Source organism: Dioscorea cayenensis, chromosome 5 (genome assembly GCF_009730915.1).
Source record: "Dioscorea cayenensis subsp. rotundata cultivar TDr96_F1 chromosome 5, TDr96_F1_v2_PseudoChromosome.rev07_lg8_w22 25.fasta, whole genome shotgun sequence".
NCBI classification, from domain to species: Eukaryota; Viridiplantae; Streptophyta; class Magnoliopsida; order Dioscoreales; family Dioscoreaceae; genus Dioscorea; species Dioscorea cayenensis.
The window spans coordinates 992,893-1,015,287 of NC_052475.1; the positions used below are offsets into that span (position 1 = coordinate 992,893).

The window sequence follows — 22,395 nt, forward strand, 5'->3', positions numbered from 1 at the left end:
GACTAGATGGAGAGAATAATGTTCTCCTGATGAGCATCTACGTCGATGACATTGTTTATATGAGCTCCTCACAACGAATGGTGCAGGTGTTTAAGCAGGAGATGCAAGAAACCTTTGAAATAACAGACTTAGGACCTCTTCATCACTTTCTTGGCATTGAAGTGAAACAAAGCAAGACATGAATTTTTATTACTCAAAGACGCTACATTGCAGATATACTGATGATGTTTAACATGCATCAAAGCAATGCAGTAGGAACCCCAATGTTTGTAAATGAAAAATTACAAGCAGAAGATTTAAGTGGAGCTGTGGATGCTAAGATGTATAGAAGCTTGGTAGGAAGACTATTATATGCAACACATACACGACCAGACATCTCATACGCAGTTGGAATTCTCTCTAGGTTTGTCAGTAGTCCTAGTAAGCTACATTTTGATGCTGGGAAACGAGTGTTGCGGTACTTAAGAGGAACCCAGAATTATGGTATCTGGTACTCTAGGAGTTCTAAGTGCAAGTTGGTGGGGTTCTCGGATAGCGATTGGGCTGGGTGTGCAGAGGATAGGAAGAGCACAACAGGAATGATTTTCAACATCAGAACCGGGGCTGTCTCGTGGGGCTCCAAGAAACAAGACATCACTGCGCTTTCCACTACTGAAGCGGAATACGTGGCTGCGTCAACTGCTGCCTGTCAAGCTGTGTGGCTGCGGAGGATATTGGAGGATTGTGGAATGAAACAACTTGGAGCAACTATAGTGTGGTGCGACAACAAATCAACGATCATGATCACTAAGAATCCGGCCTTGCATGGAAGAACAAAACACATTGAGTTACGTTTTCATTTCATCCGTGATCTTGTTAATGATGGAGTTATAGAGCTTGAATATTGTAGCACCGACCAGCAGATAGCTGACATCTTCACAAAGCCACTGGGAATACAGAAGCACAGCCATATTCGGTCAAGGTTGGGAGTGAGAGACTTTGAGTCAAGGGAGGATGTCAACGGGTGACTCAAAGTCCAAGCATGAAAAGAGGAAGAGTGAGTTGCAAGTAAAGAACTCTGTTTCTTTACTTGTAACTCTCTCCCATTAATTGGTCAACATTGGTTGAAAAGGAACTGTCCTATAAGACAGTACCTAGTTTTATCTTTATCATGTTTTTGTGTGTTGAAAAGTTATTTTGTGTTTTACTAAGTTAGCATGCTACCATGCAATTGGTCCATGCATGCATCGTGTTGCGAGAAAGCCATTATGGCAGCTTTGTGTTGTAGTGTTTAAAACCTCTCATAGAAGAGATGAATGTTGACTAAGAGAAATTAAAAAAAAAAACTTGATCATTTGACCCTCTTCCTGTTGTTTTTAGTTGTCTCCTCTATTTTACAAGCTTGCATTAACAGTATAAAAGGGATCACAAAATCCAAAATTTGAAGAGAAAAAAACTAAAAAAAACGACCTTTATTAGGGCTTGAACTTCGTGAGAGCCATGGCTCCTCCTGAGAAGCTATATGCAAAAAAATGGAGAAATTTATAGAGAAATCAATGGCAATGTTTACAACTTCAGCGAGGTTTCAAAGAGAAAGAGAGAAAGAACTCGATTTTTAAACTGAGCGCCAAAACCGAATGTAATACTCTACTTTTCTCTTTCAATAAATAGGATAATGATAAATGCACTTGACTTAATTAATGTTAATTAATAATAATTATTAAAAATATATATTTTTCTTTCAGCTAATTTTATTATTTATTAATATTTAGAGATATTTTCCTCAATTTTCTTAATAATTTTTCATAATTTTGATGAGATATTTTTTATTATCTCTACACTACTTTATATGTCGAAGAAAAGTGAGACTAGATTGAGAGTGTACTACTCCCATTTTATTTGTTCACCTAATTATACCCATAAACTGATATGCATTTTATATTTGTTCCACTGCGGTTTTTTTTTTTTCATATAATTTAATAATTTAGTAGTTCATTTTTTTTAAAAAAATATTATTAAGACTTAAGATTAGCTGGGAACCATAGACTAGTCAGTAGTAACTATCCGTGTTTTAAATTACAATTCACTTTTTTATTTTTGTCTCTTGTAAGAATTTTGCATTAAGAATACGTCTCATTCTCCCTCCAAATTACTCATAAAAAAATTTATCTCTAAAATATCAATCAAGCCATTATAACTGGTGTATTTTGATAAATAATCACTATCATAACTAGTGCACTTTGATACATGATTATTTTTTATTTGTCGCTTAAATAAAATAAAATTAGCCTTAAAACTAATATTATTCCTTTTTTATATAATTTTTTAGGAAAAAATTGTTAAAAAGAAAAGGCAAAAAAATGATAAGGCATTTTTCCCCCTTTTTTTAAAACTACAATATACCAATAATAAAAATCATCATATATATATATATATATATTAAAGCTATTAAGATGTTTTTTTTCAAGATTTATATTATCTTAATTTAATATATATATATATATATATATGTTAATTATATTATTATAGTATTTATATATATATATATATATATATATATATATATATATATATTTTTATTTAAAAAATTCACACGTATGAAAGACAAGTGTGAGAGAAGGGTAGAAAAGGACAGACCGGGAGGTTTGAGTCTGTAGACCAGCTGTCATTCCCGTGAGCCGAGCCAAGTGCACTGCCGCACGCCTTTCTCTCTATCGCTCTCTCCGCGCTTCTTCAAAGCCTTCTCCTTTGGGCTTTAACTATGCTTTTGGCTTCTCCTATCTATCATTTTCTAGCTCTTTCTCGCATTTGAAGCGGAGCAGGTATGCGAGTTCTCGAGAGAAGGATGAGTGATGGAGGAAATTGTGATTTTTTATTGGGTTTTTTTTTTTTTTCCTTCTTTGTTGGGTTTTGTTTCTGTGTTTTATTTGCTGGTGTTTTGCGTTTATTGGATTTTTTGTTGGGTGTTCTGTTGTTTTGGTTTTGGGTGGTTGCTTGGGGGTTTTGTTTGGGAAAAAAATGACGGGTTTTCTACTTTTCTTTGGGTTTCGGATTGGGGGATCACTATTTTATTGGAGTTAGGGTTTGGAATCTTTGGATTGGATGAATCATCGGGCTGGTGAATCGTTGATTATTGGGGAGGAAAAGTTTGTAACTTTGAGAAAGTTGTGAAATTTAGGGTTTTGGGTTTTAATGAGGCTTTAAAGACGGTGCCTTTTTTTTTTTTTTTACAACTTGAATTCAAAACTTCTTTTGTTTTATTTTTTATTTTTTGTTTTTCGAGAAAAAGTAGCTTGTTACCAGATGAAAGAAACATCAATGCATATGCCTTCTGATTTTGTTTCAATTTCTTCAGAAACAATTGGTCTTTGTTTTTTCTCCTTTTATGTTTAATGCTTTATATTATGGTGTGTTTTTTCAGAGCTTTGTTTGTTGATAATGCAACCAAACCTTTTCTTTTTTCTTTATTTTTTTTCCTTTTTTGTTGGATTTTTGGATTGTGGTTTTGGTTCAGCTAAAACATATTCTGGATTGCAGAAGCAAAAGGAAGCTAAACATGAGAAATTGCATTGCTTAGAGACATAGCAAGCCCTAGATTTCCTGGCAATGTCGCGTCCTGCCCACCTCCCTCCTCGTTGCCCTTCTCAGAGTAGGTTACCCTCACCCCGAGTGACTGATTCCTCATCTCAATCACCTTTCAGAGATGACGAGTCACAGCACTCCAAACACCGTAGGTCTCCCTCCCAAGGTTCCACCTTTGATGACCTCTTGACAAATTTAGAAGCCACTCCGAGAGGTCTCTTTCTTCGGAGAGCTTCCAGTGATCCTACATCCATTATGGAGGTGCTTGACAATCCAATACTATCTATCAGTGTCCCACAACCATCTGTTAACCAATCAGAGGACGCCAAGACTGGTTGCGGTTTTGAAGCAGATTATGTTTATGGTCCTAACTCCCCTAGACAGAAGGGAAAGCTCACCCAGTCTGAGAGTTCAATGGTTTCTGCTTTGTTAGAGACTGTGCCTCAGAATCCTTTGCAATATTTAGCTGTGGATGTTACTGGTGGTTTAAGAACTGATGAGTCTGATATTATAAGTGAAGATCATAGTGTGGGGGGTGATTTTGATTCAGAGAAGGCACGGAGGAGGTACATTATTGTTTTTCCTTATGCAATAGAATTCATGTTCTTCCCTTTTTCTTGTTCATGTGCTGTTGGTGTGTTTATCAAATGTGCTATTCGTATATGCATTTTGCCCTCATTTTTGTTAATGTTGCGCATTTTAAGAGAGACCGGATGCACATGGTATTAGGAAAAAGCATTAGTGGTTATGTATGATAGCAGTTGTGCTTCACCACCTGATGGAACCAGTTATTTATCTTTTCTAAATGAATTATTGTTTTGGTGTTCATTATTTAAGCCCTGTACATTTCACCATTAGTGATGGGGAAGCTATTGAAGTGGCCTGGCTTCCTTCCACTTCCCTCCACTTCGATTGTTCATTTCATACCATAAGTGAGGAAGTAACTTCCCCCACTTCTCCTATTTCTTTCATTTTAGTTGAAAGCTACTTCAGTATTTTTATAGCTGAAGTTGGGGGAAGTGGATAATATATATGATCTCACTTTCTCCCACTTCCCCCAATAATCCTGATTCATTGGAAGCGTCATGACATTCCCAATCACTTCGGTACCCTTTCTTTTCCTGTGGAATGAACACCTGAAGTGCAATTTTTCTACCACTTCTGCCACTTCGGTGAAGTGGGACTTCCACCCACTTCTTCACATCCGGACTCTTTTTGACCAATGAACAGCCTCTAATTCTTTCATGAAATCCAGTTTCATTGGTGTTTAATCAGCAACAAATAGCCAAAGGTATTGTTGTTAAAGAGCAACAGAACATGACTTAATATTTAAATCATGTTGTGTAAGCCCTTGCTCAAATTCAAAATGAAGTGAAGAAATATCATTAGTAATGTTTCATGAAACTAAAACAACAAGCTAGTGAAGTCTCATTTCTTTCCAACAATAATTTTTTACCATACATCGTGTCTCCCTTCAAATTTAGAAGTTTGGGAATCCTGATCTCTGGATTATCCTTGTGTTTTCTAGAGTACACTCTTTAGTGTTTTCATAAGGGAATTGCACTTAGTCAAAGACAGTGGTCTTCTTTTGTCTTAGTTTTCTAATTGAGATTCCATACATGCCTCTGTTCTTCCTTTGGTTCTGATCTAGAACACTTAGGCCTGTTTGCCTCAAATTAAATCGTTGCTTATGTGGTGGGACAAGTTGAGGAGAGTGCTTCAAGTGAACTTCAGATGGGGGCTCCTTTTAGTTTTAGGTTCATCTTTCAGGAAAAGCCTGTAGTTAGACATGGAAATATTAGAACTCATTTGTGGTCAGGAGGAACATATTACGTATGTATAAGGCTTATTCAAGTGGAGCAATCTCTTTGACTTCTTGCTGTTTTAATTGAAGCTCTCATCTTCTTGCTTGGATTCCTTAGGAAATGCCTTCTTGCATGATTTAGTATATTAACAAATTTTTCGCCTAGTCTTTGAAATTCATACAAATAACACTGCTGGAAATACTTATCATCCTCTTTTATCTTTGGCAGGCACTCTGGACAACGGTCTAGGGTTCGCAAACTTCAGTACATTGCTGAACTTGAGAAAACTGTGGATGCATTGCAGGTGAATTTGTTATTTCAGTTGCCGTCTTGGATCTTATTTGTGACTCTATTTATTTTGACTAAATACTCAAAAGTCTATATTTCTACACAGACATTGGAAGCAGAACTGGCAGCCAAAGTCGAGGCCCTGTCTAAGGACAGAGTTGCGCTCTCTATTGAAAACAAGAAACTCAAATGGCAGCTTCTCAACCTTCACCAAGAAAAAATACGGAAAGATTGTAAGTAAATTTATTTCTTTCACTTGCTTCATCAGGAGCTATAAGCTGTTCTTGTCTATAAAACCATTTTTAACACACAATGTTTAATCAAACCTGTAGGTCAATATCTTTCTTTGAAGAATGAAGTGGATAAGTTGAAGATGGTGTTCGGGAAGCACCGAAGAAGCAAAAGTTCATCCTTTTTCGAGATGAGCCCGGTGGAGTCGGATCCTTTGATACTTGACATGGGAAAACTCAGCCTTGCCGGCGGGAACCCGGTACCTTTAAGACATGGCTTTAATCACTAACAAAGTTCCGGCTTTACTGAGAGCTGAAAGAAGAAACTAACAACCATTTCACTTAACTCCTTAGTTATCCTTTTCTACGTATTTTTCTAGGAAATGAATGCACATGTAAATGCTTGCACAGCATCAAGTGGTGGTAGTAGGCAACAACAATGATCAACAAAACGTTCTCAAGATGCTTGCTAATGTCTGTTGGAAAATTAGCAGTTTATCTTGTTAACTAATCCACTGTTTTGTGTCAAAACATTACTGTTTTTAACCTCTGCTTAGTTTTCTGTCTATTTGTTATCAGTTTTATTTTATTTTATTTATTTCTGAAAGATAAAAAGAGCAGAATAAAAGTCAGGTACTCACAATAAAGCACAGCTGTGCACCAATAATAAAGTCATATCATACGGTAATGAAATTGTACTCAACTATAATATTATTTCTTTATAGGGTTCTTTTATATAGGTAGGTTCACACATAGTTAAAATAGCTTGCGAAAAGGATCTTCATACTTATATGCTTTTAAATTTTTGTGCCATTTAAATTATTTAAATTTGTTTATTGCATAAAAATTTTAAGTTATATTTTAGAACATAAAGTATGAAAGTTTAAATGAATTTGTTTTAAAATATATTTTAATTTTTCATACCGTTATATGCTATTAAACACTCGTGTAGAAAAGTTAATATTAAGTTATACACACAAGAGTATAGAAAAAACCATTTCATTTATCTTCAATATATATATATATATATATATTTATATATATTTATATATATTTAATATTGTTGATGAACCATTTCACTTACCTACAATATGATATTAAACAATCCCAGTTTTATATAGATATAAAGTTTTTAACTTGCATGATAAATTAAAACAAAAAAAAAGAGAGAAACAATTACTAAACTTAATAAACAAAACATGGAAACCACAAAATACATTCATAGCAGTACATCAAAAAGAAAGAGAGCAAGAGATGAAATCACAAGACAAAATATCATGCATGCTCTTCAACACCAAACCTTTCTTGTACGTAGGAAGCACCATACATGCATGCCTTCTTCTACCTACTTAATATAAATATATATATATATATATATATATATATATATATATATATATATATCTTCCAGTTTCATCAAGGAGTCCTTGGTTTCCTAGGACTTCCACTATGATGCAGTGGGTCCGGTCCAGATGGCACCCATCTCAAGTCCAACCCAACCAAGTCCCCTCTACTCCTCCTTTCCAATGGCCTCAACCCTTTCATCTCCTCCATCTGCATCACAAACTCAATCAAACTTCAATATATATATATAGAGATAAGTATATGTATATATATATCATCATCCATGCATGCATGCATGGTATCACCTTAATGTTCTTCCCAGGCTCAGCGGGTGGAGCCATCTCCTCTTCTCTCATGCAACCGTTTCCACTCATGCACCCTAAAAAACAACATAAATATAACATACATACATACTTACATAAAAGAGTTCAAAGAGAAACATGACACATTATAAGATATAATTATATATATATATATATATATATAAACCTAATAAACGTCCTTGAACTGCAAGAGAAGAACACAAGAAGAGAAGAAGCATCAAACGAAGCACAGCCATGGCTTGAATTGAATCAACTTTGACTTCTTTTGACTTCGAAGTGGTAGTGTTTAGTATGGTAGTATTTTTATAGACCAAATTGGCTGCCACTTTATGATTAGAAGATACTCCGAATCGTGTACAAGATTGAGGGACATGATTACGTGCTCTCCGGCGGCGCATGAAACAATGCCACGTCATCCGACCGGATAAGACACACGCTTGAGTTCCCTCTGACGTCAGCCCGGATACGAGCGGCGGATTCGGGTCTCTTAATTTTTAGTTTTTATTTTATTTTTCATTGCCCGATAACCGATATCCAGTTTGAGCTCTCAAGTGTTTGATTTGATGTGATGCCCTTTATAATCATTCCTTGATTTGATTCCCAAAATTATAATAACCATCTGGCATTGAATTGACACCAACTTTTTAAGTACGTTAATTGTGACGTTTTCAGTCTAATCTCTCTGCAACTCTCTCTCTGTAAACTTCACTTCCAAATTAATATACATACAAACAAAAACATTGCAAAGATTCCAAACGGTTTTCTGACTATTCATGTACTTCAGTACTCCTCCCTTGCATTGCATTGCATTGCATTGTATTGCATTGAATTTTAATGGTGAATTCAGTTGCATGAAGAACAATGTTGTGATATTTCATTGAATTTTTGTATATATATATCAACTAGGATGGCTTTCAAGACCCATTTGTTTCCTCATCTTGCCGATGAACAAGTCTCTTGATCGGATCACGCCACGAAGATGTCCGATTATTGTCGCAAGCGGGTGTTGAGCAACAGCATCTTTTCGTCCTAATGAAACCATTGTTTTCGCGGAGGCTGTCTTGTACTTAATTAGTTTGCTCTCCTTGCCGCCTTTGATCAGTAGTTTCAGATTCTTCGCGACAAGTAATGCGTGGCGTTGTGCGACATCGCCTTGCTTAAGCTCCTGTAGATATTGAGAGATTAGAATTTAATGAGTTATGAGCTCAATTGGTTCGAATAAATTGAGTAGACTTACTGGAATATCAGTGATATCTCCGATTGCAAAAATGTTGTTAGAGCCTCCAACTCTTAAGTTTTCATCCACCATCAATCTACCATTTCTGTCTAAGTAATCCTTTACGATTGATTCGCGCAGCCATTGTGAACCCAATGGCTTCGCCACGCAAACAAAATGACTATCAGCAGTGATGATCTCACCGGTCGATGTTTTGAATACTCTATCTGCGTCTGATAAGGTTGATAAATCAATTGATTGTTCCAATAGAACTTCTACGTTTTTTGATTTTAACCAATCTAGTGCTTTCTGGGAAGCTTTTAACCCAATAAATTCCAGCAACCTTGGACCGCTGTGAACCAGAGTTACCTTCTTATCTGGGTAGTCCATGGCAATTTCTCCGGCAAGCTCAACTCCTGCTGGTCCACCGCCAACGATCAAAATAGAGCCAGAAGACTTTATCTTTATGTTCTCTGCATAAAGCAGTCATGGATAACAAGAATAACAATCTGAGGTGTTTATAATATACACTAAACTTCATGAAATACATTCCAAGTTATATTGATTATATATATTAAAAAAACAGAAACAAATCAACTGTTACCTCAAAGAGTTACGCATAAACAAACACTCATTTTGTATGAAGGTGAGTTCAGGGATTTGCTATTCAGTTCGATATGAATATTTCTGAGTAATTGCAATCACAAGATGAGGGGTTACATCCAGTTGCTATATCATTCAGAACGGTTAATTAAGTTTAACCCAGAGATTATTACAATAATTGCAAATACCAAAGGTCAGTTTTTGAGATCAACAAAGACATAACATGCGCTGATAATCTGTCTATAAATCTAGAAATTAACAAGATAGCAAGGCGAGCCTCTGATTTAAGTGACAAAACCGAAATTGCAATTCAATTCTGCATCGATAACTTCCAATTCAATTGCAATCACACAAGATTTAGGGTTACACAAAGCTGTTAGATAATTTTGAATGGTTAATCAAGTTTCACGAATGAACAAGATAGCAAGGCAAACAACAACTGGAATCGACAAAAGCCAAAATGAACACTAACTAAATTTTAATGAAGTAAATACGAGATGTTGAGGCAAACAAATACCTTCTTGAAATTGTTCAAGCCGATCTCTTCTGGTTCGCGGAGTAGAGTATGAGTGACCGGTAGCAATGACAAGATAATCATATGGAATTTTCCGGCCCTCGGTAGTCAGAACATCAGTTCCAGTGATGTTAACAGCTGAAGATGTAATTATCCTCCCATTAGTTAAGTATTCAGTGTGATTAATCACTGCTCTCTCTGCAAGTGAAGGCTCCACCTTTGATCTCAAATTGGCCCATGGAATCTCAAAATACTCTTTCCTAAATTCAAAAATATTAAAAGACACAAAAGTGAAAAACATTGATGAACATATCATTCTCAATCCATTGAATTTGTTGATTCATGAGAACAAGGCATCAATGATGCAAAGATGAACCCTAATCCTTGAAACATACATATTGAAATCGATTTAGTTATAAATTCAGCAATTAAATAAGAATAAATAACATGATCATCATCTGAATTAGGGCTGAAGAACATGAAAATGGTATAAAAAATTGCATCTTTGGATCAAATGAAAACAGGGAATCAACATTGAAAATCAAAGATGGGAGTGAATGGAGAGGATCGTACGGGTCGATGAGGGTAACATCGGTTTGAAACTGGATAGATTTGGCGAGGAGGGCGCCGGCGATTCCACCTCCGATGACGACGACCTTCTTCCTCAGAGCCCGCCCGAACCCCTCCATGGCGCTGGAGCGTTAAGGGGACCGAGCCCTGGGAATTGGGATCAAGGAACGCGCATTGTGAGAGATCGAAGAGAACCCTAGATGAAGGAATGCCTCCACTCCGGAGAGAGAGAGAGAGAGAGAGAGAGAACTCCCCGAATACGACGCCGCTTTGAGCTGCCATGGTTTCGCGCTTTCTTAGTTTTACCGGCAAATTTTATAATTTTTTTTATTCTAAAATGTAAATCTATATTATTGTTGTTATTTTTTCATTGAAGGAAAAAATTAATCAATAAATACAAAATTATTATTATTGTTCCTATATCAATAAGGCCAGAGCAGACCAACGGCCTTTGAGTCAATTGGTATCAGGTCCCGTTCATTTCGGAAAAGACCCGGGGTCAAACCTCATATTTTGTGTAAGGTGAAACATGTGGGTAAGGGTTGAGCGCTCACTGCACGTCCCCTGGGCTCGGTGTTTAAAAAAATCTGGAGCAGATGAAGGCGACAACACGCTGCCGCACACATATAAGCGTTGAAACCACCCACATATAATCATTACTCAAGTTCCCAAAAATAAACTTTTCACCCATGAGGTTAACTTTCACAAATAATACAAAAGTATCTTTAGTTTGGTGCAGCTAATGCTAGGATTAGAGAAATTAGAAAAAAAAAAATATTTATAAAATGGAAGGGAAAAATACAGTAATAAAATTTTCCTTTTTTTTTTTTTGACATTTTGTGAAAAAAATTTGAAACTACATGGAATAAAATTATATATGTTAAATTTCTACAAATATATTTTACGTTCGATGTACTAGTTAGATGAATGAAATTTATGACAGATAAGAAGTTTTACAAGTTACTAATTTTAATTAACCCATAGTTATGCTTTTTTTTAATTAACTACCATTTTAATCAAATTAAGAGTTAACAAAGGCCCAAGAGAAAAAGATGGCCCATTTTAATCACACGTGTCACCAAAACAAACAGTCGCACTGCTTCGGTACTCCAACCCTTACAGCCAATCCAATCCACCACTCAGACATCCAAATAACGTACCATCACTTCCGTTCATTCTAATGCTCATTCTTAAAATGAACCCCAAATTCCCTCCAAAAACATCCATTTAATCTCCGTCCATCTTCACAGATACCCAATCCCAAGACTAATCCAACGGTTATAATGACAAGACCACATGCGTGTTTTTCTCAGCAATGCACCCCCTATACCCTTCTCCTCGGTTTACGAGCTAAATTAAATAAAAATAATAAAAAGAAAACAAAAAAAATATCCCGCTTTCCATCTTTAAATTTCCCATTCTTCTTCCTAAAACCTCCCCATGCTCTCCGCGCCGCCACCATTCCCAGAATACCAACAAACTTTTCTCTCTCTAAACTCATCTCCTTTCTTTCTCTCTCTTCTCCGGCCATGTCAGGCGTTTTCCTGCCAAACCATGAGGACGGTGAGCTCTGGCTTCCCTCTGACCTCTACCCTGACGTAGAAGTTCATCGCTCGCCGGAGCTTGCTTACGTGGAGGACTTAGTGAAGCAGCTCACCGCGTTTGGCTTGCTTGCTCCGGCGAGTGGGCCAGCTCCGACGATGTCATATAGCCGGAATCCTGAGGTTCTTATCTTTCCCGTTTGCACTTCCGTTCCGTTAGTTTTCTCTAAACCCGGTTTGGTTCGCAGGGGTTTAGACCGGTGGCGCGGTTCGAACCGGAACGTTTTGAGACGGAGACTCGGTTCGGGTATGGCAGGTTTCGGGCCCCGGTGGCCGCAAGTGGCGGGCTCGGGCTCGGGCTCGGGTTCGGGTCGAGGCGGGTTTACCCGAATGGGTTTTCTCCGGTTCAAAGAGTCGGGCCAGTGGGCAAGTGTGTGGGAACCGGGGTTTTTTTCCCACGGGTTAACCCGGGTTACAAAGCTGGTAAGTAATGCTTGGAGAAAAATAAAAAAAAACTCAATGATATTTGATGTTATTGATTTGTTTATTTCAAACTGAAGTGATATGAAAAAGATTGGTTAAGGTGCTTTTACTTTTCCAGTTCATCTTTTAAAATTGACCTTGTTTGACCGAGCTTTATTTTATGGAAATCTCTGCATTACTTCATTTATTGTTTTGTATCTGGAACAGTGTTCACTCTCATTTATTAAGGTTATGCACAGATGTGGGAAGGGGAGGAGGAAGGCAGGAGAAACCAGCTTTAAAGAATGCAGGAAAGAAAGGAATGTCATGTCACTCTCCTACTGAGATTGCTTTGCCCCAGGACTGGACCTACTGATGAGAAACAAGCTTGGCAAACAGAATGGGAAAAAAAAAAAGATTTTTTATGTTTTGTTATGGGGGTGAGGGAATACAAGTGGGATTCTGGTGTGTTTTCTTGTCTGCCGCTGCCATGGTGTTGTGCAAGGAATAATAAAATGGTTGGGGGCTTTTGGATTAGAAATAATCAGTGAAGATGATGTATCTAAGTATCTAATCTTTTCAGTGTTTTTAATGTACAAAATTGTGGCAGCTTGAAGCTAGTGTTGTGCTTTATTCCTTTAATTCTGGGTGTAGGCAAGCAAAAAGAAATGACAAACATTTTAAGTGGTTTTTAGTCTTGTCTTTGAGAGGTGAGACAAATAGTTGGGTTTAGCAAACAGTGAAGAATCCAAGGTTGTTGTTCTTCTTGTTACATTCCCTGCTTAAGTTTAACTACAATAAACAAAAAAAAAAAAAACTAATCCAATGGAAAGATCAAATTTTACTTGTATTTTAAAAGGGTAAACAAGTAATTGACAACTTTACAATGGAATATCAAGTATTAAAAATAGGCATAAAATGTAATGAACAATAATAAGATTAGTAAAATGGTAAAATAGCAAAAGAGAGAAATGTCAGGATCAAGATAACATAAACTTTTGGAGACAAGATATGTAACTTAATATGGAAATGTTAAAAATGAGGGCCATGGGAATTCATTCTAAGCATCAATCTCTCAGGATAGCAACTACTAGGAATGGACCAAAAAGTCAGCAAGAAACAAAATGGTACTAGTGTGGAGCCAAATGGTAGTACTACGGGATATTGCAGGTGATACATGAAGCCTTTAATCAATATCCAGACAAATCAATCACCACCAAGAACACACACCTAGATACCCTAGAAAAGTCTGATATGATTTATCAAGCAAACCCAATGGAACCAGGACCCATATCTCCTGTTTATACAGTAAAAGAGAAACTTGACTGAAACTCAGCAGGGGCCAGTCAGATCAATTGATTCAATGCTAGTGTTTATACCTGGTGCAGTCTTAACTCTGGTCAGTGGTGATCTAATTGCTCACATTTAAAGGATTATTACAATCCTGTTATATAAAGTATGAACGGAATCAAAGAAATAGGACTGAATCTACTGAGGCTTGGAAGAAGACAAATTGTTCAGCACCTGAGACCTGAGAGTTGTCATTCTAACAAAACTGGCAAAATAATTGAGTAACTGAATGGTTCTCAAATGAAAGGCCATGGAATCAGGCATGGAAAACTGAGCCCACCTAGCATTGACAAAATTTAACTTCTTATGTTAAACTTGCAGTTTGGATTTTGCAAGATAATCATGTCTGTATATAACTTTAATCATGCAGAAAAAAACCAGGCTAAGTTGAGTGAAAATGGATGGTGTGGTTAGGAAAACATACCTTCATTTCCTGATATATGCTTATGGTTTGATAGTTTGATAACGCCTATAACGGCAGATGATCCATAGAACTCATGAAACGCTGAAAAGACCATAGAGCCATAGAGGCCGATCCTCAACCTGCTGAGGTCTAAAAACCAATGGCCATAGTGAGAAATGAGGATGACATGAAAATTTGTGACAAGTTCTTACATATTTACGTGAGCATGGTCTGCATTATCACATGATGAAAATTTTATACATTATGAGATCATGAAGAGGCTGGCAAATTAAGCAGTCACATCAGTATATTATATCAAAGATGGAGACATCGGAACCTTTCCTCCTTACCTTCAACTCTCCACCAATGGAAACAAAACCTCAAGAGAATACTATACATGTTTAGTTGCTCATAATCATTCTTCAGTGTCTGTTGTTTTTGAGGAACCTACACCTTTTTGACGTACAAATTGGCCTTTCACTCTTGGCCTTTGCTCAGCAAGCTTTTGCCTACTAAAGTATCTAACCTGCCCAAGGAAGCAATACCTATCAGTACATTTTCTACAATAACATAGCAGCTTTTTCCATTTCAAATTTCAAAACAATCATACCATTCTCTCTGTTGGAAGTTATTAATTCAAATAAATATAAATCACAGCTCCAAAGAAACTGTTTTGAACTACATCCACACCATAATCAAACTAACAACCATCTCATATATGAATTAAGATAACAAACCAGAGCATAAACATAAAAATAACAGAATAAAAGTTGTCCCCAACATAATTCAAACATCTTCATCTTGTTCTCTTTGACTTTTATGACTCTCCTTTAACTGTCTATTATACTTCTCTCAAATTATCAGAGTTTTAAAAAGTCACCGTTATACAAGAAATCAGTTATATATCTGAAATTTCCTCAGAATATACAAGAGGTTTGGTAAGGAATGGATATACACGAGCTATGCTATAAGGAGGATAACAATCTCAGGGTATCCTATCTGTGGTTCCAAAGACCAATTGACCTTTGCACAGCTCATACCACCGGACTAGTCATTGCACTATACAAGAAACAAAAAATCTATGTAAAACAACTTTTACCTTCTTTTCAAAACATCTCTCTTTCCGTTTCAAGCGAAATTTGACTAAGGCAGCCGCACGCCTAGAATGATCGTGTCCCAAGACTTTCCTATTGCAGTTTTGAACACCGCTTTCATTCCCGCTTTCCAAAGCATTTCCTCTATTAACAACTGCGGCGCTTGTTTCACCACTACAATTGCTCCAACTAACATTCATCACATCATGACTACAGCTACCAGTTGGATTGGATTGATCCACAGGAATGCATGATGGAGCTATATGCTCTCCTACATCCATATCATATTTGATTGCTAAATAACAAAGATGATCATTTCCTTCAACATGATAAAATCATGACAAATGGACTATTGTCATTGGATAACTTTTCATGTCATCCAGATTGCCCTGAATAAATAGCAAATAGCAACTTACCAATTGTTCTTGAGCCATGGCCTGATAAGGAATTGTCGTGATGGAAAACTGGTTGCAAGATGGAATGGTGCCCTGCACACAAGGTCTGATAAGGTATGGCTCCCATGGGAATTGGTAATGGTATATACCCAAGTTGAGGGTGACAAAAAGAAGAATCCTCTCTTGTGGAAGAATGATCAATACAAGCATGCTCTTTCAGTTGTTCAGAAGGTGAAAAGCCAGTATCATCATTGTTGCTATTGGGAGGGGCTTGAAAGTTCAGTGGTGTTTCATCCACATTCATTCGAGGGGAGGCCAGCCTTTTGCTAGGAGAAAGACGAGCATTTCTTTCATCATCACATCGATCGGTACTAGGGTGTGAGATGGATTGATCCACACAATCGGTGGTTCTTATCCACAAAGTGGAAGCACCGTGTGGATTTGAAGGACAAATCTTTTCATAACCATACCTGCAAAACAAAAGATGAGAGGTTACCTGTGAGGTACAATAAAATGAAACACTTGATCACAAGAACATAGATGAAAGAATTATCTGTATAAAATAGGCAACACAATGTGGAAGCAGGCTGGAATTTTACAAATGCCATTACTTAGGAATAATAATTATACCACTGTTTTGTTCTCTAAAATTCACAAAGATGACCAAGTAGCAGTATTCTGGTTAGGGGTTGACTAAAAATATTAAAAAAATTAAGACAGAAAAAATCTTCAAGATACCTTCAAAAGGGGGATTCAGATTAAAATACCTTGAAAATGCAGAATTATTTGAATGTTTTAAAAAATTTCTCTCTCTGGACTCTTGCCTCGGGCAACCATCAAACTCCATAAATGATGATGAACAATGATAGGATCCATCCTCCTTATGAAATGATCTTGCAGATTCATAAACAACTTCCCTTGCACCATTTTCCATGAAGCAATTCATAGTACTAGAAGGCTCATTTATAAAATTGTAGTGACAATAGTTGCTAGGATTGATGCTAACAGCTTGTTTTAATCTCATGAAACCTATAGCTTCGTCCCTAAAAGGAATTGTTTTGTACGAACATTCAGCTTTCTGACCTTGTTCTACTAAAGAAGAATTTTGAACAGGAAGTGTTACTTCAGCAGGTATCCCTAATGATTTATCTGCAAGACCAGAAGCAATCAGTATAACAATGGCACGATATCAGTGTGCTCCAAAGTCAAGATGGAGTAATAACCTCCAGATTCATCATTCAAGTCCATAGTCAATCTTTCGTCAACCTGATCTTGTTTTGCTTCCACTTCATCCTTAGAATACCCTCCCCCATCTTGTAGTGGCTCCATGGACTTCTCATCCACTCCAATATCCACCACTGGTCTGCCACCAGACTGCTGTTCAAATGACTATCAGAACTCGGCACTTGCCAGATGTGAACAATGTTTAGTAACAATAAATTTCATCAAACATCAATATTAACCATTTAGACACGCAATGATTAGCAAGGATTGCCATACAAAGCAGAGTCTAAAGCTGAATTAGTTACTTTTAATAAATATAGGATCTTTCCTAGCAATAATTTCTGATCAGGTGAACTAGAATTGAAAAGGAAAAAAAATAAATCAAAACAGCTTACAAAAGCATGGTTTCCTTCATCACTGTTTTCCCCTGTCTCTGACATCTCACCGGCATTCACACTAATATGATTACTAGCAGCATTGTTGTCAGAAACATTTGCAGAGCTGCTTGACTGAATGGAAACTTTGATCAGTCAATCAATTTTGTCTGATAGATCCAACATGAATTTAAAGAGCAATCCAGTATCAGAAGGAAAAAGAAAAGAACCACAACAACAAAGACTAGAAACCAATCAACAAGAGCTACATACACAGTGCTTTCTCCAAACATGTTGCCATAGATTCTGCAATTCATTCTTCCTAACAGGCTTAACAAGGAAATCCACAGCGCCTTTCAGCATGCACTTAAGTACTACACTAACAGAATCATGCGAAGACATCACTGTGACAAAGAAAATCAATTCATTTACAATCAATCAATAAAATCACTTTCACAAACAAACAAACAAACAAACAAATAAAGGAAAAGAAAACTGACTAATAACAGGGATATTCTTGCAACCCTCGGTCCCCATGATCCTAGATAGCAAACCAATTCCGGAAAGCGAAGGCATATCAACCTCCGCGAGAACCAAATCGAAGTTAAACTCCTTCTCAATCAATACCTCCCAAGCCTTCACCCCATCCGCCACAGCAGCGACTGCCAAAGAGAGAGATCCCAATCAACGATGAATCCAGAACAAAGGAGAAGAGAGGGCAATAGCATCAGTAGTTACCATGATAACCGCATTTACGGAGGAGGGCGGTGACGATGTGGCGAGTGGAGTCATCGTGCTCAACAAGGAGAACACGGAGGGATCGGCGAGGAAGGACTCTTTCCCATCGGATAGAGGGATACTTGGAGGGTGCCCTTCCGGCGCCGGAGGGGGCGGCGGCGGCGGCCATGAGAGGAGGAGGAGGAGAAGAAGGAGATGGAAAAAGGACGATGGTGGACTGACTACATGGGCGTCTGGGGAGCCACTCGTCTCTATTTTTGCTCACATTCCCAAACACTATAACTATCCGATCCGAGATATTTTCGCTCTTTTTCCCTTTTTTTTTAAATTTTTATTTTTATTTTATTTTATTTTTTCTTGGATAGATATTTTTCTCGATATTATTTATTTATTTATTTATTTATTTATTTTATTGTGGGTTTATATATATATATATATATATTAATAAAAATAGATAAACGGTTGTTTTATTAAAAAAAAAACATAAAAAAATACAAGTGTATTGATTGTTACAAATATATTTTTGAAATTATTTTGTTTAATATTTATGAGAGAGTGAACAACTAACCGACTCGATAGATATGTTTGCTATTTTTTGCTATTTTTTTATTGGATAAATATTTTTCTCGAAATAATTTACTTATATATATATATATATACTAAGTACAATTTTGCAAAATTCGGCAACGTGTATTGTGTGTGTGTCTTTTGCTTTTACACCCTTGAAAATGTTGATTTTTTTTTAAAAAAAGAATTTTGGTGTAGCATTAGATTATTTGATAGTGATTACCATGTAATCCTTACTTAAATTGATCTTGCTGAAATATCATTAAAAATGTAAACAATCATCATTCATTACTGTTATCAAATTTCTCTATTGATTTTCTTATTTTTAATAGTAAAAAAATTTAATAAAAATATAAATATTATAAATATTACGAGCATGTGCATAAATAATGAATTAATTTTCACGTGACTTTATATGTGAAAAACAAATTAGATTGCAAAAATATATATCAACAATTGATAATTTGTTACCAACCACCACTACTTTTAGTAAGTTTTAAATTAAAGATTTTTTACTGTTTCATTCTTATTTTTCACAAGCGCTATTAACTTGGGTGATTTTGAAATAACTTGGGTGACTTTTTTTTTCTTTAGAGATTAGATTTTTACATTTTTATTTTTTAATAAATAACTACTCCATAAGGGAGGATGCCAAACCAATGTGGCCACGCGGCCCACGCCACTCAGGGTTTGTAGTTAGAAAAAGCAAGTCGGTTTATATATTATTACTTTTTTAATTTTTTTAGTAACCATTTACACTGGGATTGCATTTCTCACTGCCATGCGCAAGTATGAAGCCTAAGGACAGCTCAGCGGAATAATTTTTAAAAAAATTCATATATATATTAGATATATAATATATTCGAAGAGTGTTTTAAAGAACAATTTTTATTTTTTTATAATTTTTTTTATATTATTTATAATATTAATTAATTATACCTAATTATTTATGTAATAAATGCTCGCAAAATATTTGAAATTTCAAAATATAAAATAGTTTCTATGGTAAAAATTATTTAATTATATTATTTTATATTTAATAATGTTCAAAACTCCTCACAAAGTTTTAAAAACTCCAATGTGAACCCGGAAAAAATATCTAGTTTATACTCCCTCCGTTTTTTTTAATCTGTTGTAAACTCATGTTCCTTTTTATCTGTTATTTTTTAACATTAAAAAGCATTTATTATTTTTTTCCCCAAAATAACCCTAACACTCTATTCAATTCTTTTTTTGAAATTTAATATGAGAAAGAAATGTGAAAATATAAATTAGTGGTAATTTTAAAAAGATAACTAATTTTGGGTTCCAAAAATGTTGTTTGTATTAGTTTTTTTTCGAAAAAAAGCGAAGTCGTAAAAAGCTGAAAAAAATAGTTTTTTTTTAAAAGTGTCGTGACGAATTTATGAAAAAGCTATTTTTTTAATCTATCCCCTAAAGATTAACTTCTACATAAAAAGTAATTGACAGAAAAATCTAGTGTTTAATTTCTGTTGGAAGCACTTTTTCGAAAGACTTCTACTAAACTAAAAAAAAAACACTTTTTTTATAAGTCAATCCAAACAAGGTCTAAACTTTACTCAATTTAATTTGCCAATTAAAAAAATGCAAAAATTCAAATTTCCACAAAGTCTTGACTCTTGAGTGAGTAACGAGTCATCAAAACTTTTTACTTTTTAGTGCTTGGCCTTTCCATCTTCTTTCAATTTCCACGCGTTTCGCTCTCTCCGTCGCCGGATCAGCCATGAGCTCCGCCGCCGATCCCAAGCCCGTCGTCACCGGCTACCCCGTCTCGGCCGCTGGCTACCCCTACGCCGCCCCACCTCCTCCTCCCGCCGTTCACTACTACCCCGCCCCTGCACCGCCTCCCCCGCCATACCGCTCCAACACTCTCCTCATCCGCCGACTCATCGCCGGAGCCATCGCCGTCTTCCTCGCCGCCGCCGTCGTCACTCTCGCCATCTGGCTCATCCTCCGCCCTCGCCTTCCTGATTTCTCTCTCACCTCCGTCCATTTCTCACCCCCTTCTCGCTATGACCTCTCGCTCTCCGTTTACAACCCTAACTCGAAGATCTCCATCCAGTACGATCACGTCACTGCTGCCGTCCTCTACGGCCACGACGCCTTCTCGGAGGTTTCTCTCCCTTCTTTCCATCTGGGAAAGCGCAATTCCTCCGTGCTCCACACCCAGCTCGTTGCGGATGATGTGGCGAAGGCGATCGCGGACGATCAGAATCGTGGTGATGAGAGTGCGGGGTTTCATGTGAGGTTGCTCGCACTGGTGAGGTTCCAAGCTGGGATTTGGAGGACGGGGAGGCATGTCATGAGGGTTTACTGTGATGATGTGAGTATGGGATTCAAGAATAAGACTGGTGATTCAATGGTCGGCCCTCCAAAGCGCTGCCAGGTTAATCTCTGATAACTCTCAGTCTCTCTTCCTCGGCGTTTAATCTATGTTAAAGAATGATAATGGATTTTTTTTTTTAATGGAATTATGCTGTAATTAGCTGGTGTTGATGCTAACTGATACACTGGAATTTGGTTTCCTTCTAAGGTGATACTAAAATTAAGAGCTTTCTGGTATATTGTGCACTTCTATGTGTTTGTGTTTTCAGCTCATGTGAAAGATATACTGCTATACTTTTGGAGTTATTTATGAATATGACATTCGAGACGTGCAAAATGTTTTGTAAATCTTGTTTTGTTTGGCTTATTTTCCATGTGTTTCTGATTGTGATGAGTTCTATTGAAGGAAAAGCTTGCTTGTATTGTTGTTTTCTGTAAATTGAAATTGTATGTGGTGTTTGCTTTTGATACGATGTTGGGGCAAGACACACACCATTATTGACCTTAGTTTAGCGGTGGTCGTTATCTGAAAATTGCTTGTGCTGATGACTAGGCGAGAGATTCAGATAAGTCGGAACCTTGGGGCTCCTTAACATGTGTTACCCATAAGCATTGGTATACACAATCAAGTTTCAAAAAGTGCTTTTCTCAATAATCTGCTTGTTTTCTCTCAATGCCAATTAGATTGGGATATATTTAGCTATCAGAGACTCCTTTGGATGTGATCACGATGGCTCATCTTTAACATTTTTGGACCAGGTTTACCACCGGGGCACAAGTTATTAGTTGCATAAATCTATCATGAAACCTTTACTTTTGTCAAAATATATTCAGCCATAATGAATATTATGCATGTTCACATCAGTGAAACATCTGGGTATTTGCTTGGACAGAACAAGAAAAGATTGGTGAAAGATGAGATTTGTCTTTGAAGTTAAGGCTGTCAAGCCCTTGGATTACTAGCATCCCCTTACAACTTTGAAGGCGATTTAATCTCGTGTTTGATTGAACCTTTTTGATATAATGTTTGATTGAGGCAAGGATTGATGAGGGCAGGAGAGGAACATTAGTTTGAGTACTTGGTTCAGCATGACGTACCTCATTTTGATATTATGAACTATGGAATGGATATCTCATTGATTTTCTTCACGGAAGAGTTAAAAATGTGTTTTTGGCATTTCCAAACTAATGTTATAGGTTTCACATTGTTTGTTTGTATCTAGCAAGCTGGGAACTGGAAGAGCATGCTTTGGCAAATGAGACATCCTATATTAATAGATTAACTGTGGTTTCTACAATTATGTTGGGGCAAAATAAGGAGGTAGCTTCTTTCTGTTGAAGTCCGCAGTAAGCAATGAGAAAGAAGATATTTTGTGCTGCTTTTGTACCTCTTATAAGTCATAGATAGCACAAAATTAGTTAGATTGACCTGTTCGTCCTTTACAAT

At 36.6% G+C, this 22,395-nt stretch overlaps 5 protein-coding genes across 9 annotated transcripts; 3 read left to right on the forward strand and 2 right to left on the reverse strand.

The window, feature by feature from the left end:
• The first annotated feature begins 2,657 nt into the window (after nucleotides 1-2,657).
• Nucleotides 2,658-6,452, forward strand: LOC120261300 (basic leucine zipper 34). Its single transcript, XM_039269140.1, has 5 exons — nucleotides 2,658-2,801; nucleotides 3,517-4,127; nucleotides 5,595-5,670; nucleotides 5,761-5,887; nucleotides 5,987-6,452. Exons 2-5 carry the CDS (start codon nucleotides 3,586-3,588, stop codon nucleotides 6,172-6,174), a joined length of 933 nt encoding a protein of 310 aa, XP_039125074.1. The 5' UTR covers nucleotides 2,658-2,801; nucleotides 3,517-3,585; the 3' UTR covers nucleotides 6,175-6,452.
• A 1,848-nt stretch (nucleotides 6,453-8,300) lies between these two features.
• On the reverse strand, nucleotides 8,301-10,781 carry LOC120260924 (apoptosis-inducing factor homolog B-like). Its single transcript, XM_039268513.1, has 4 exons — nucleotides 10,458-10,781; nucleotides 9,888-10,144; nucleotides 8,789-9,240; nucleotides 8,301-8,716 (listed from the first exon to the last, which is right to left on the reverse strand). The coding sequence occupies exons 1-4, from the start codon at nucleotides 10,571-10,573 to the stop codon at nucleotides 8,450-8,452; spliced, it is 1,092 nt and encodes a 363-aa protein (XP_039124447.1). The 5' UTR covers nucleotides 10,574-10,781; the 3' UTR covers nucleotides 8,301-8,449.
• A 697-nt stretch (nucleotides 10,782-11,478) lies between these two features.
• LOC120260925 lies at nucleotides 11,479-13,175 on the forward strand. Its single transcript, XM_039268514.1, has 3 exons — nucleotides 11,479-12,178; nucleotides 12,244-12,478; nucleotides 12,718-13,175. The coding sequence occupies exons 1-3, from the start codon at nucleotides 11,738-11,740 to the stop codon at nucleotides 12,831-12,833; spliced, it is 792 nt and encodes a 263-aa protein (XP_039124448.1). The 5' UTR covers nucleotides 11,479-11,737; the 3' UTR covers nucleotides 12,834-13,175.
• Nucleotides 13,176-13,231: 56 nt separating this feature from the next.
• LOC120260922 (two-component response regulator-like APRR9) lies at nucleotides 13,232-18,334 on the reverse strand. 5 transcript variants are annotated; one of them, XR_005536530.1, is made up of 11 exons: nucleotides 18,036-18,299; nucleotides 17,798-17,959; nucleotides 17,571-17,701; nucleotides 17,319-17,432; nucleotides 16,923-17,076; nucleotides 16,467-16,848; nucleotides 15,721-16,169; nucleotides 15,310-15,575; nucleotides 14,561-14,736; nucleotides 14,232-14,360; nucleotides 13,232-13,249 (listed from the first exon to the last, which is right to left on the reverse strand). XR_005536530.1 is itself a non-coding variant. In XM_039268512.1 (9 exons), exons 1-9 carry the CDS (start codon nucleotides 18,202-18,204, stop codon nucleotides 14,626-14,628), a joined length of 1,938 nt encoding a protein of 645 aa, XP_039124446.1. In that variant the 5' UTR covers nucleotides 18,205-18,334; the 3' UTR covers nucleotides 14,378-14,625. The 5 variants fall into 5 exon arrangements, 2 of the variants coding, with proteins under 2 accessions (XP_039124446.1, XP_039124445.1); XR_005536529.1 differs by lacking the exon at nucleotides 13,232-13,249 and adding an exon at nucleotides 13,779-14,087; XR_005536528.1 differs by lacking the exon at nucleotides 13,232-13,249 and having other exon boundaries at nucleotides 13,779-14,360.
• Nucleotides 18,335-20,257: 1,923 nt separating this feature from the next.
• LOC120260614 (NDR1/HIN1-like protein 10) lies at nucleotides 20,258-21,296 on the forward strand. Its single transcript, XM_039268136.1, has one exon. The coding sequence runs from the start codon at nucleotides 20,347-20,349 to the stop codon at nucleotides 21,019-21,021; it is 675 nt and encodes a 224-aa protein (XP_039124070.1). The 5' UTR covers nucleotides 20,258-20,346; the 3' UTR covers nucleotides 21,022-21,296.
• Nucleotides 21,297-22,395: the final 1,099 nt, after the last annotated feature.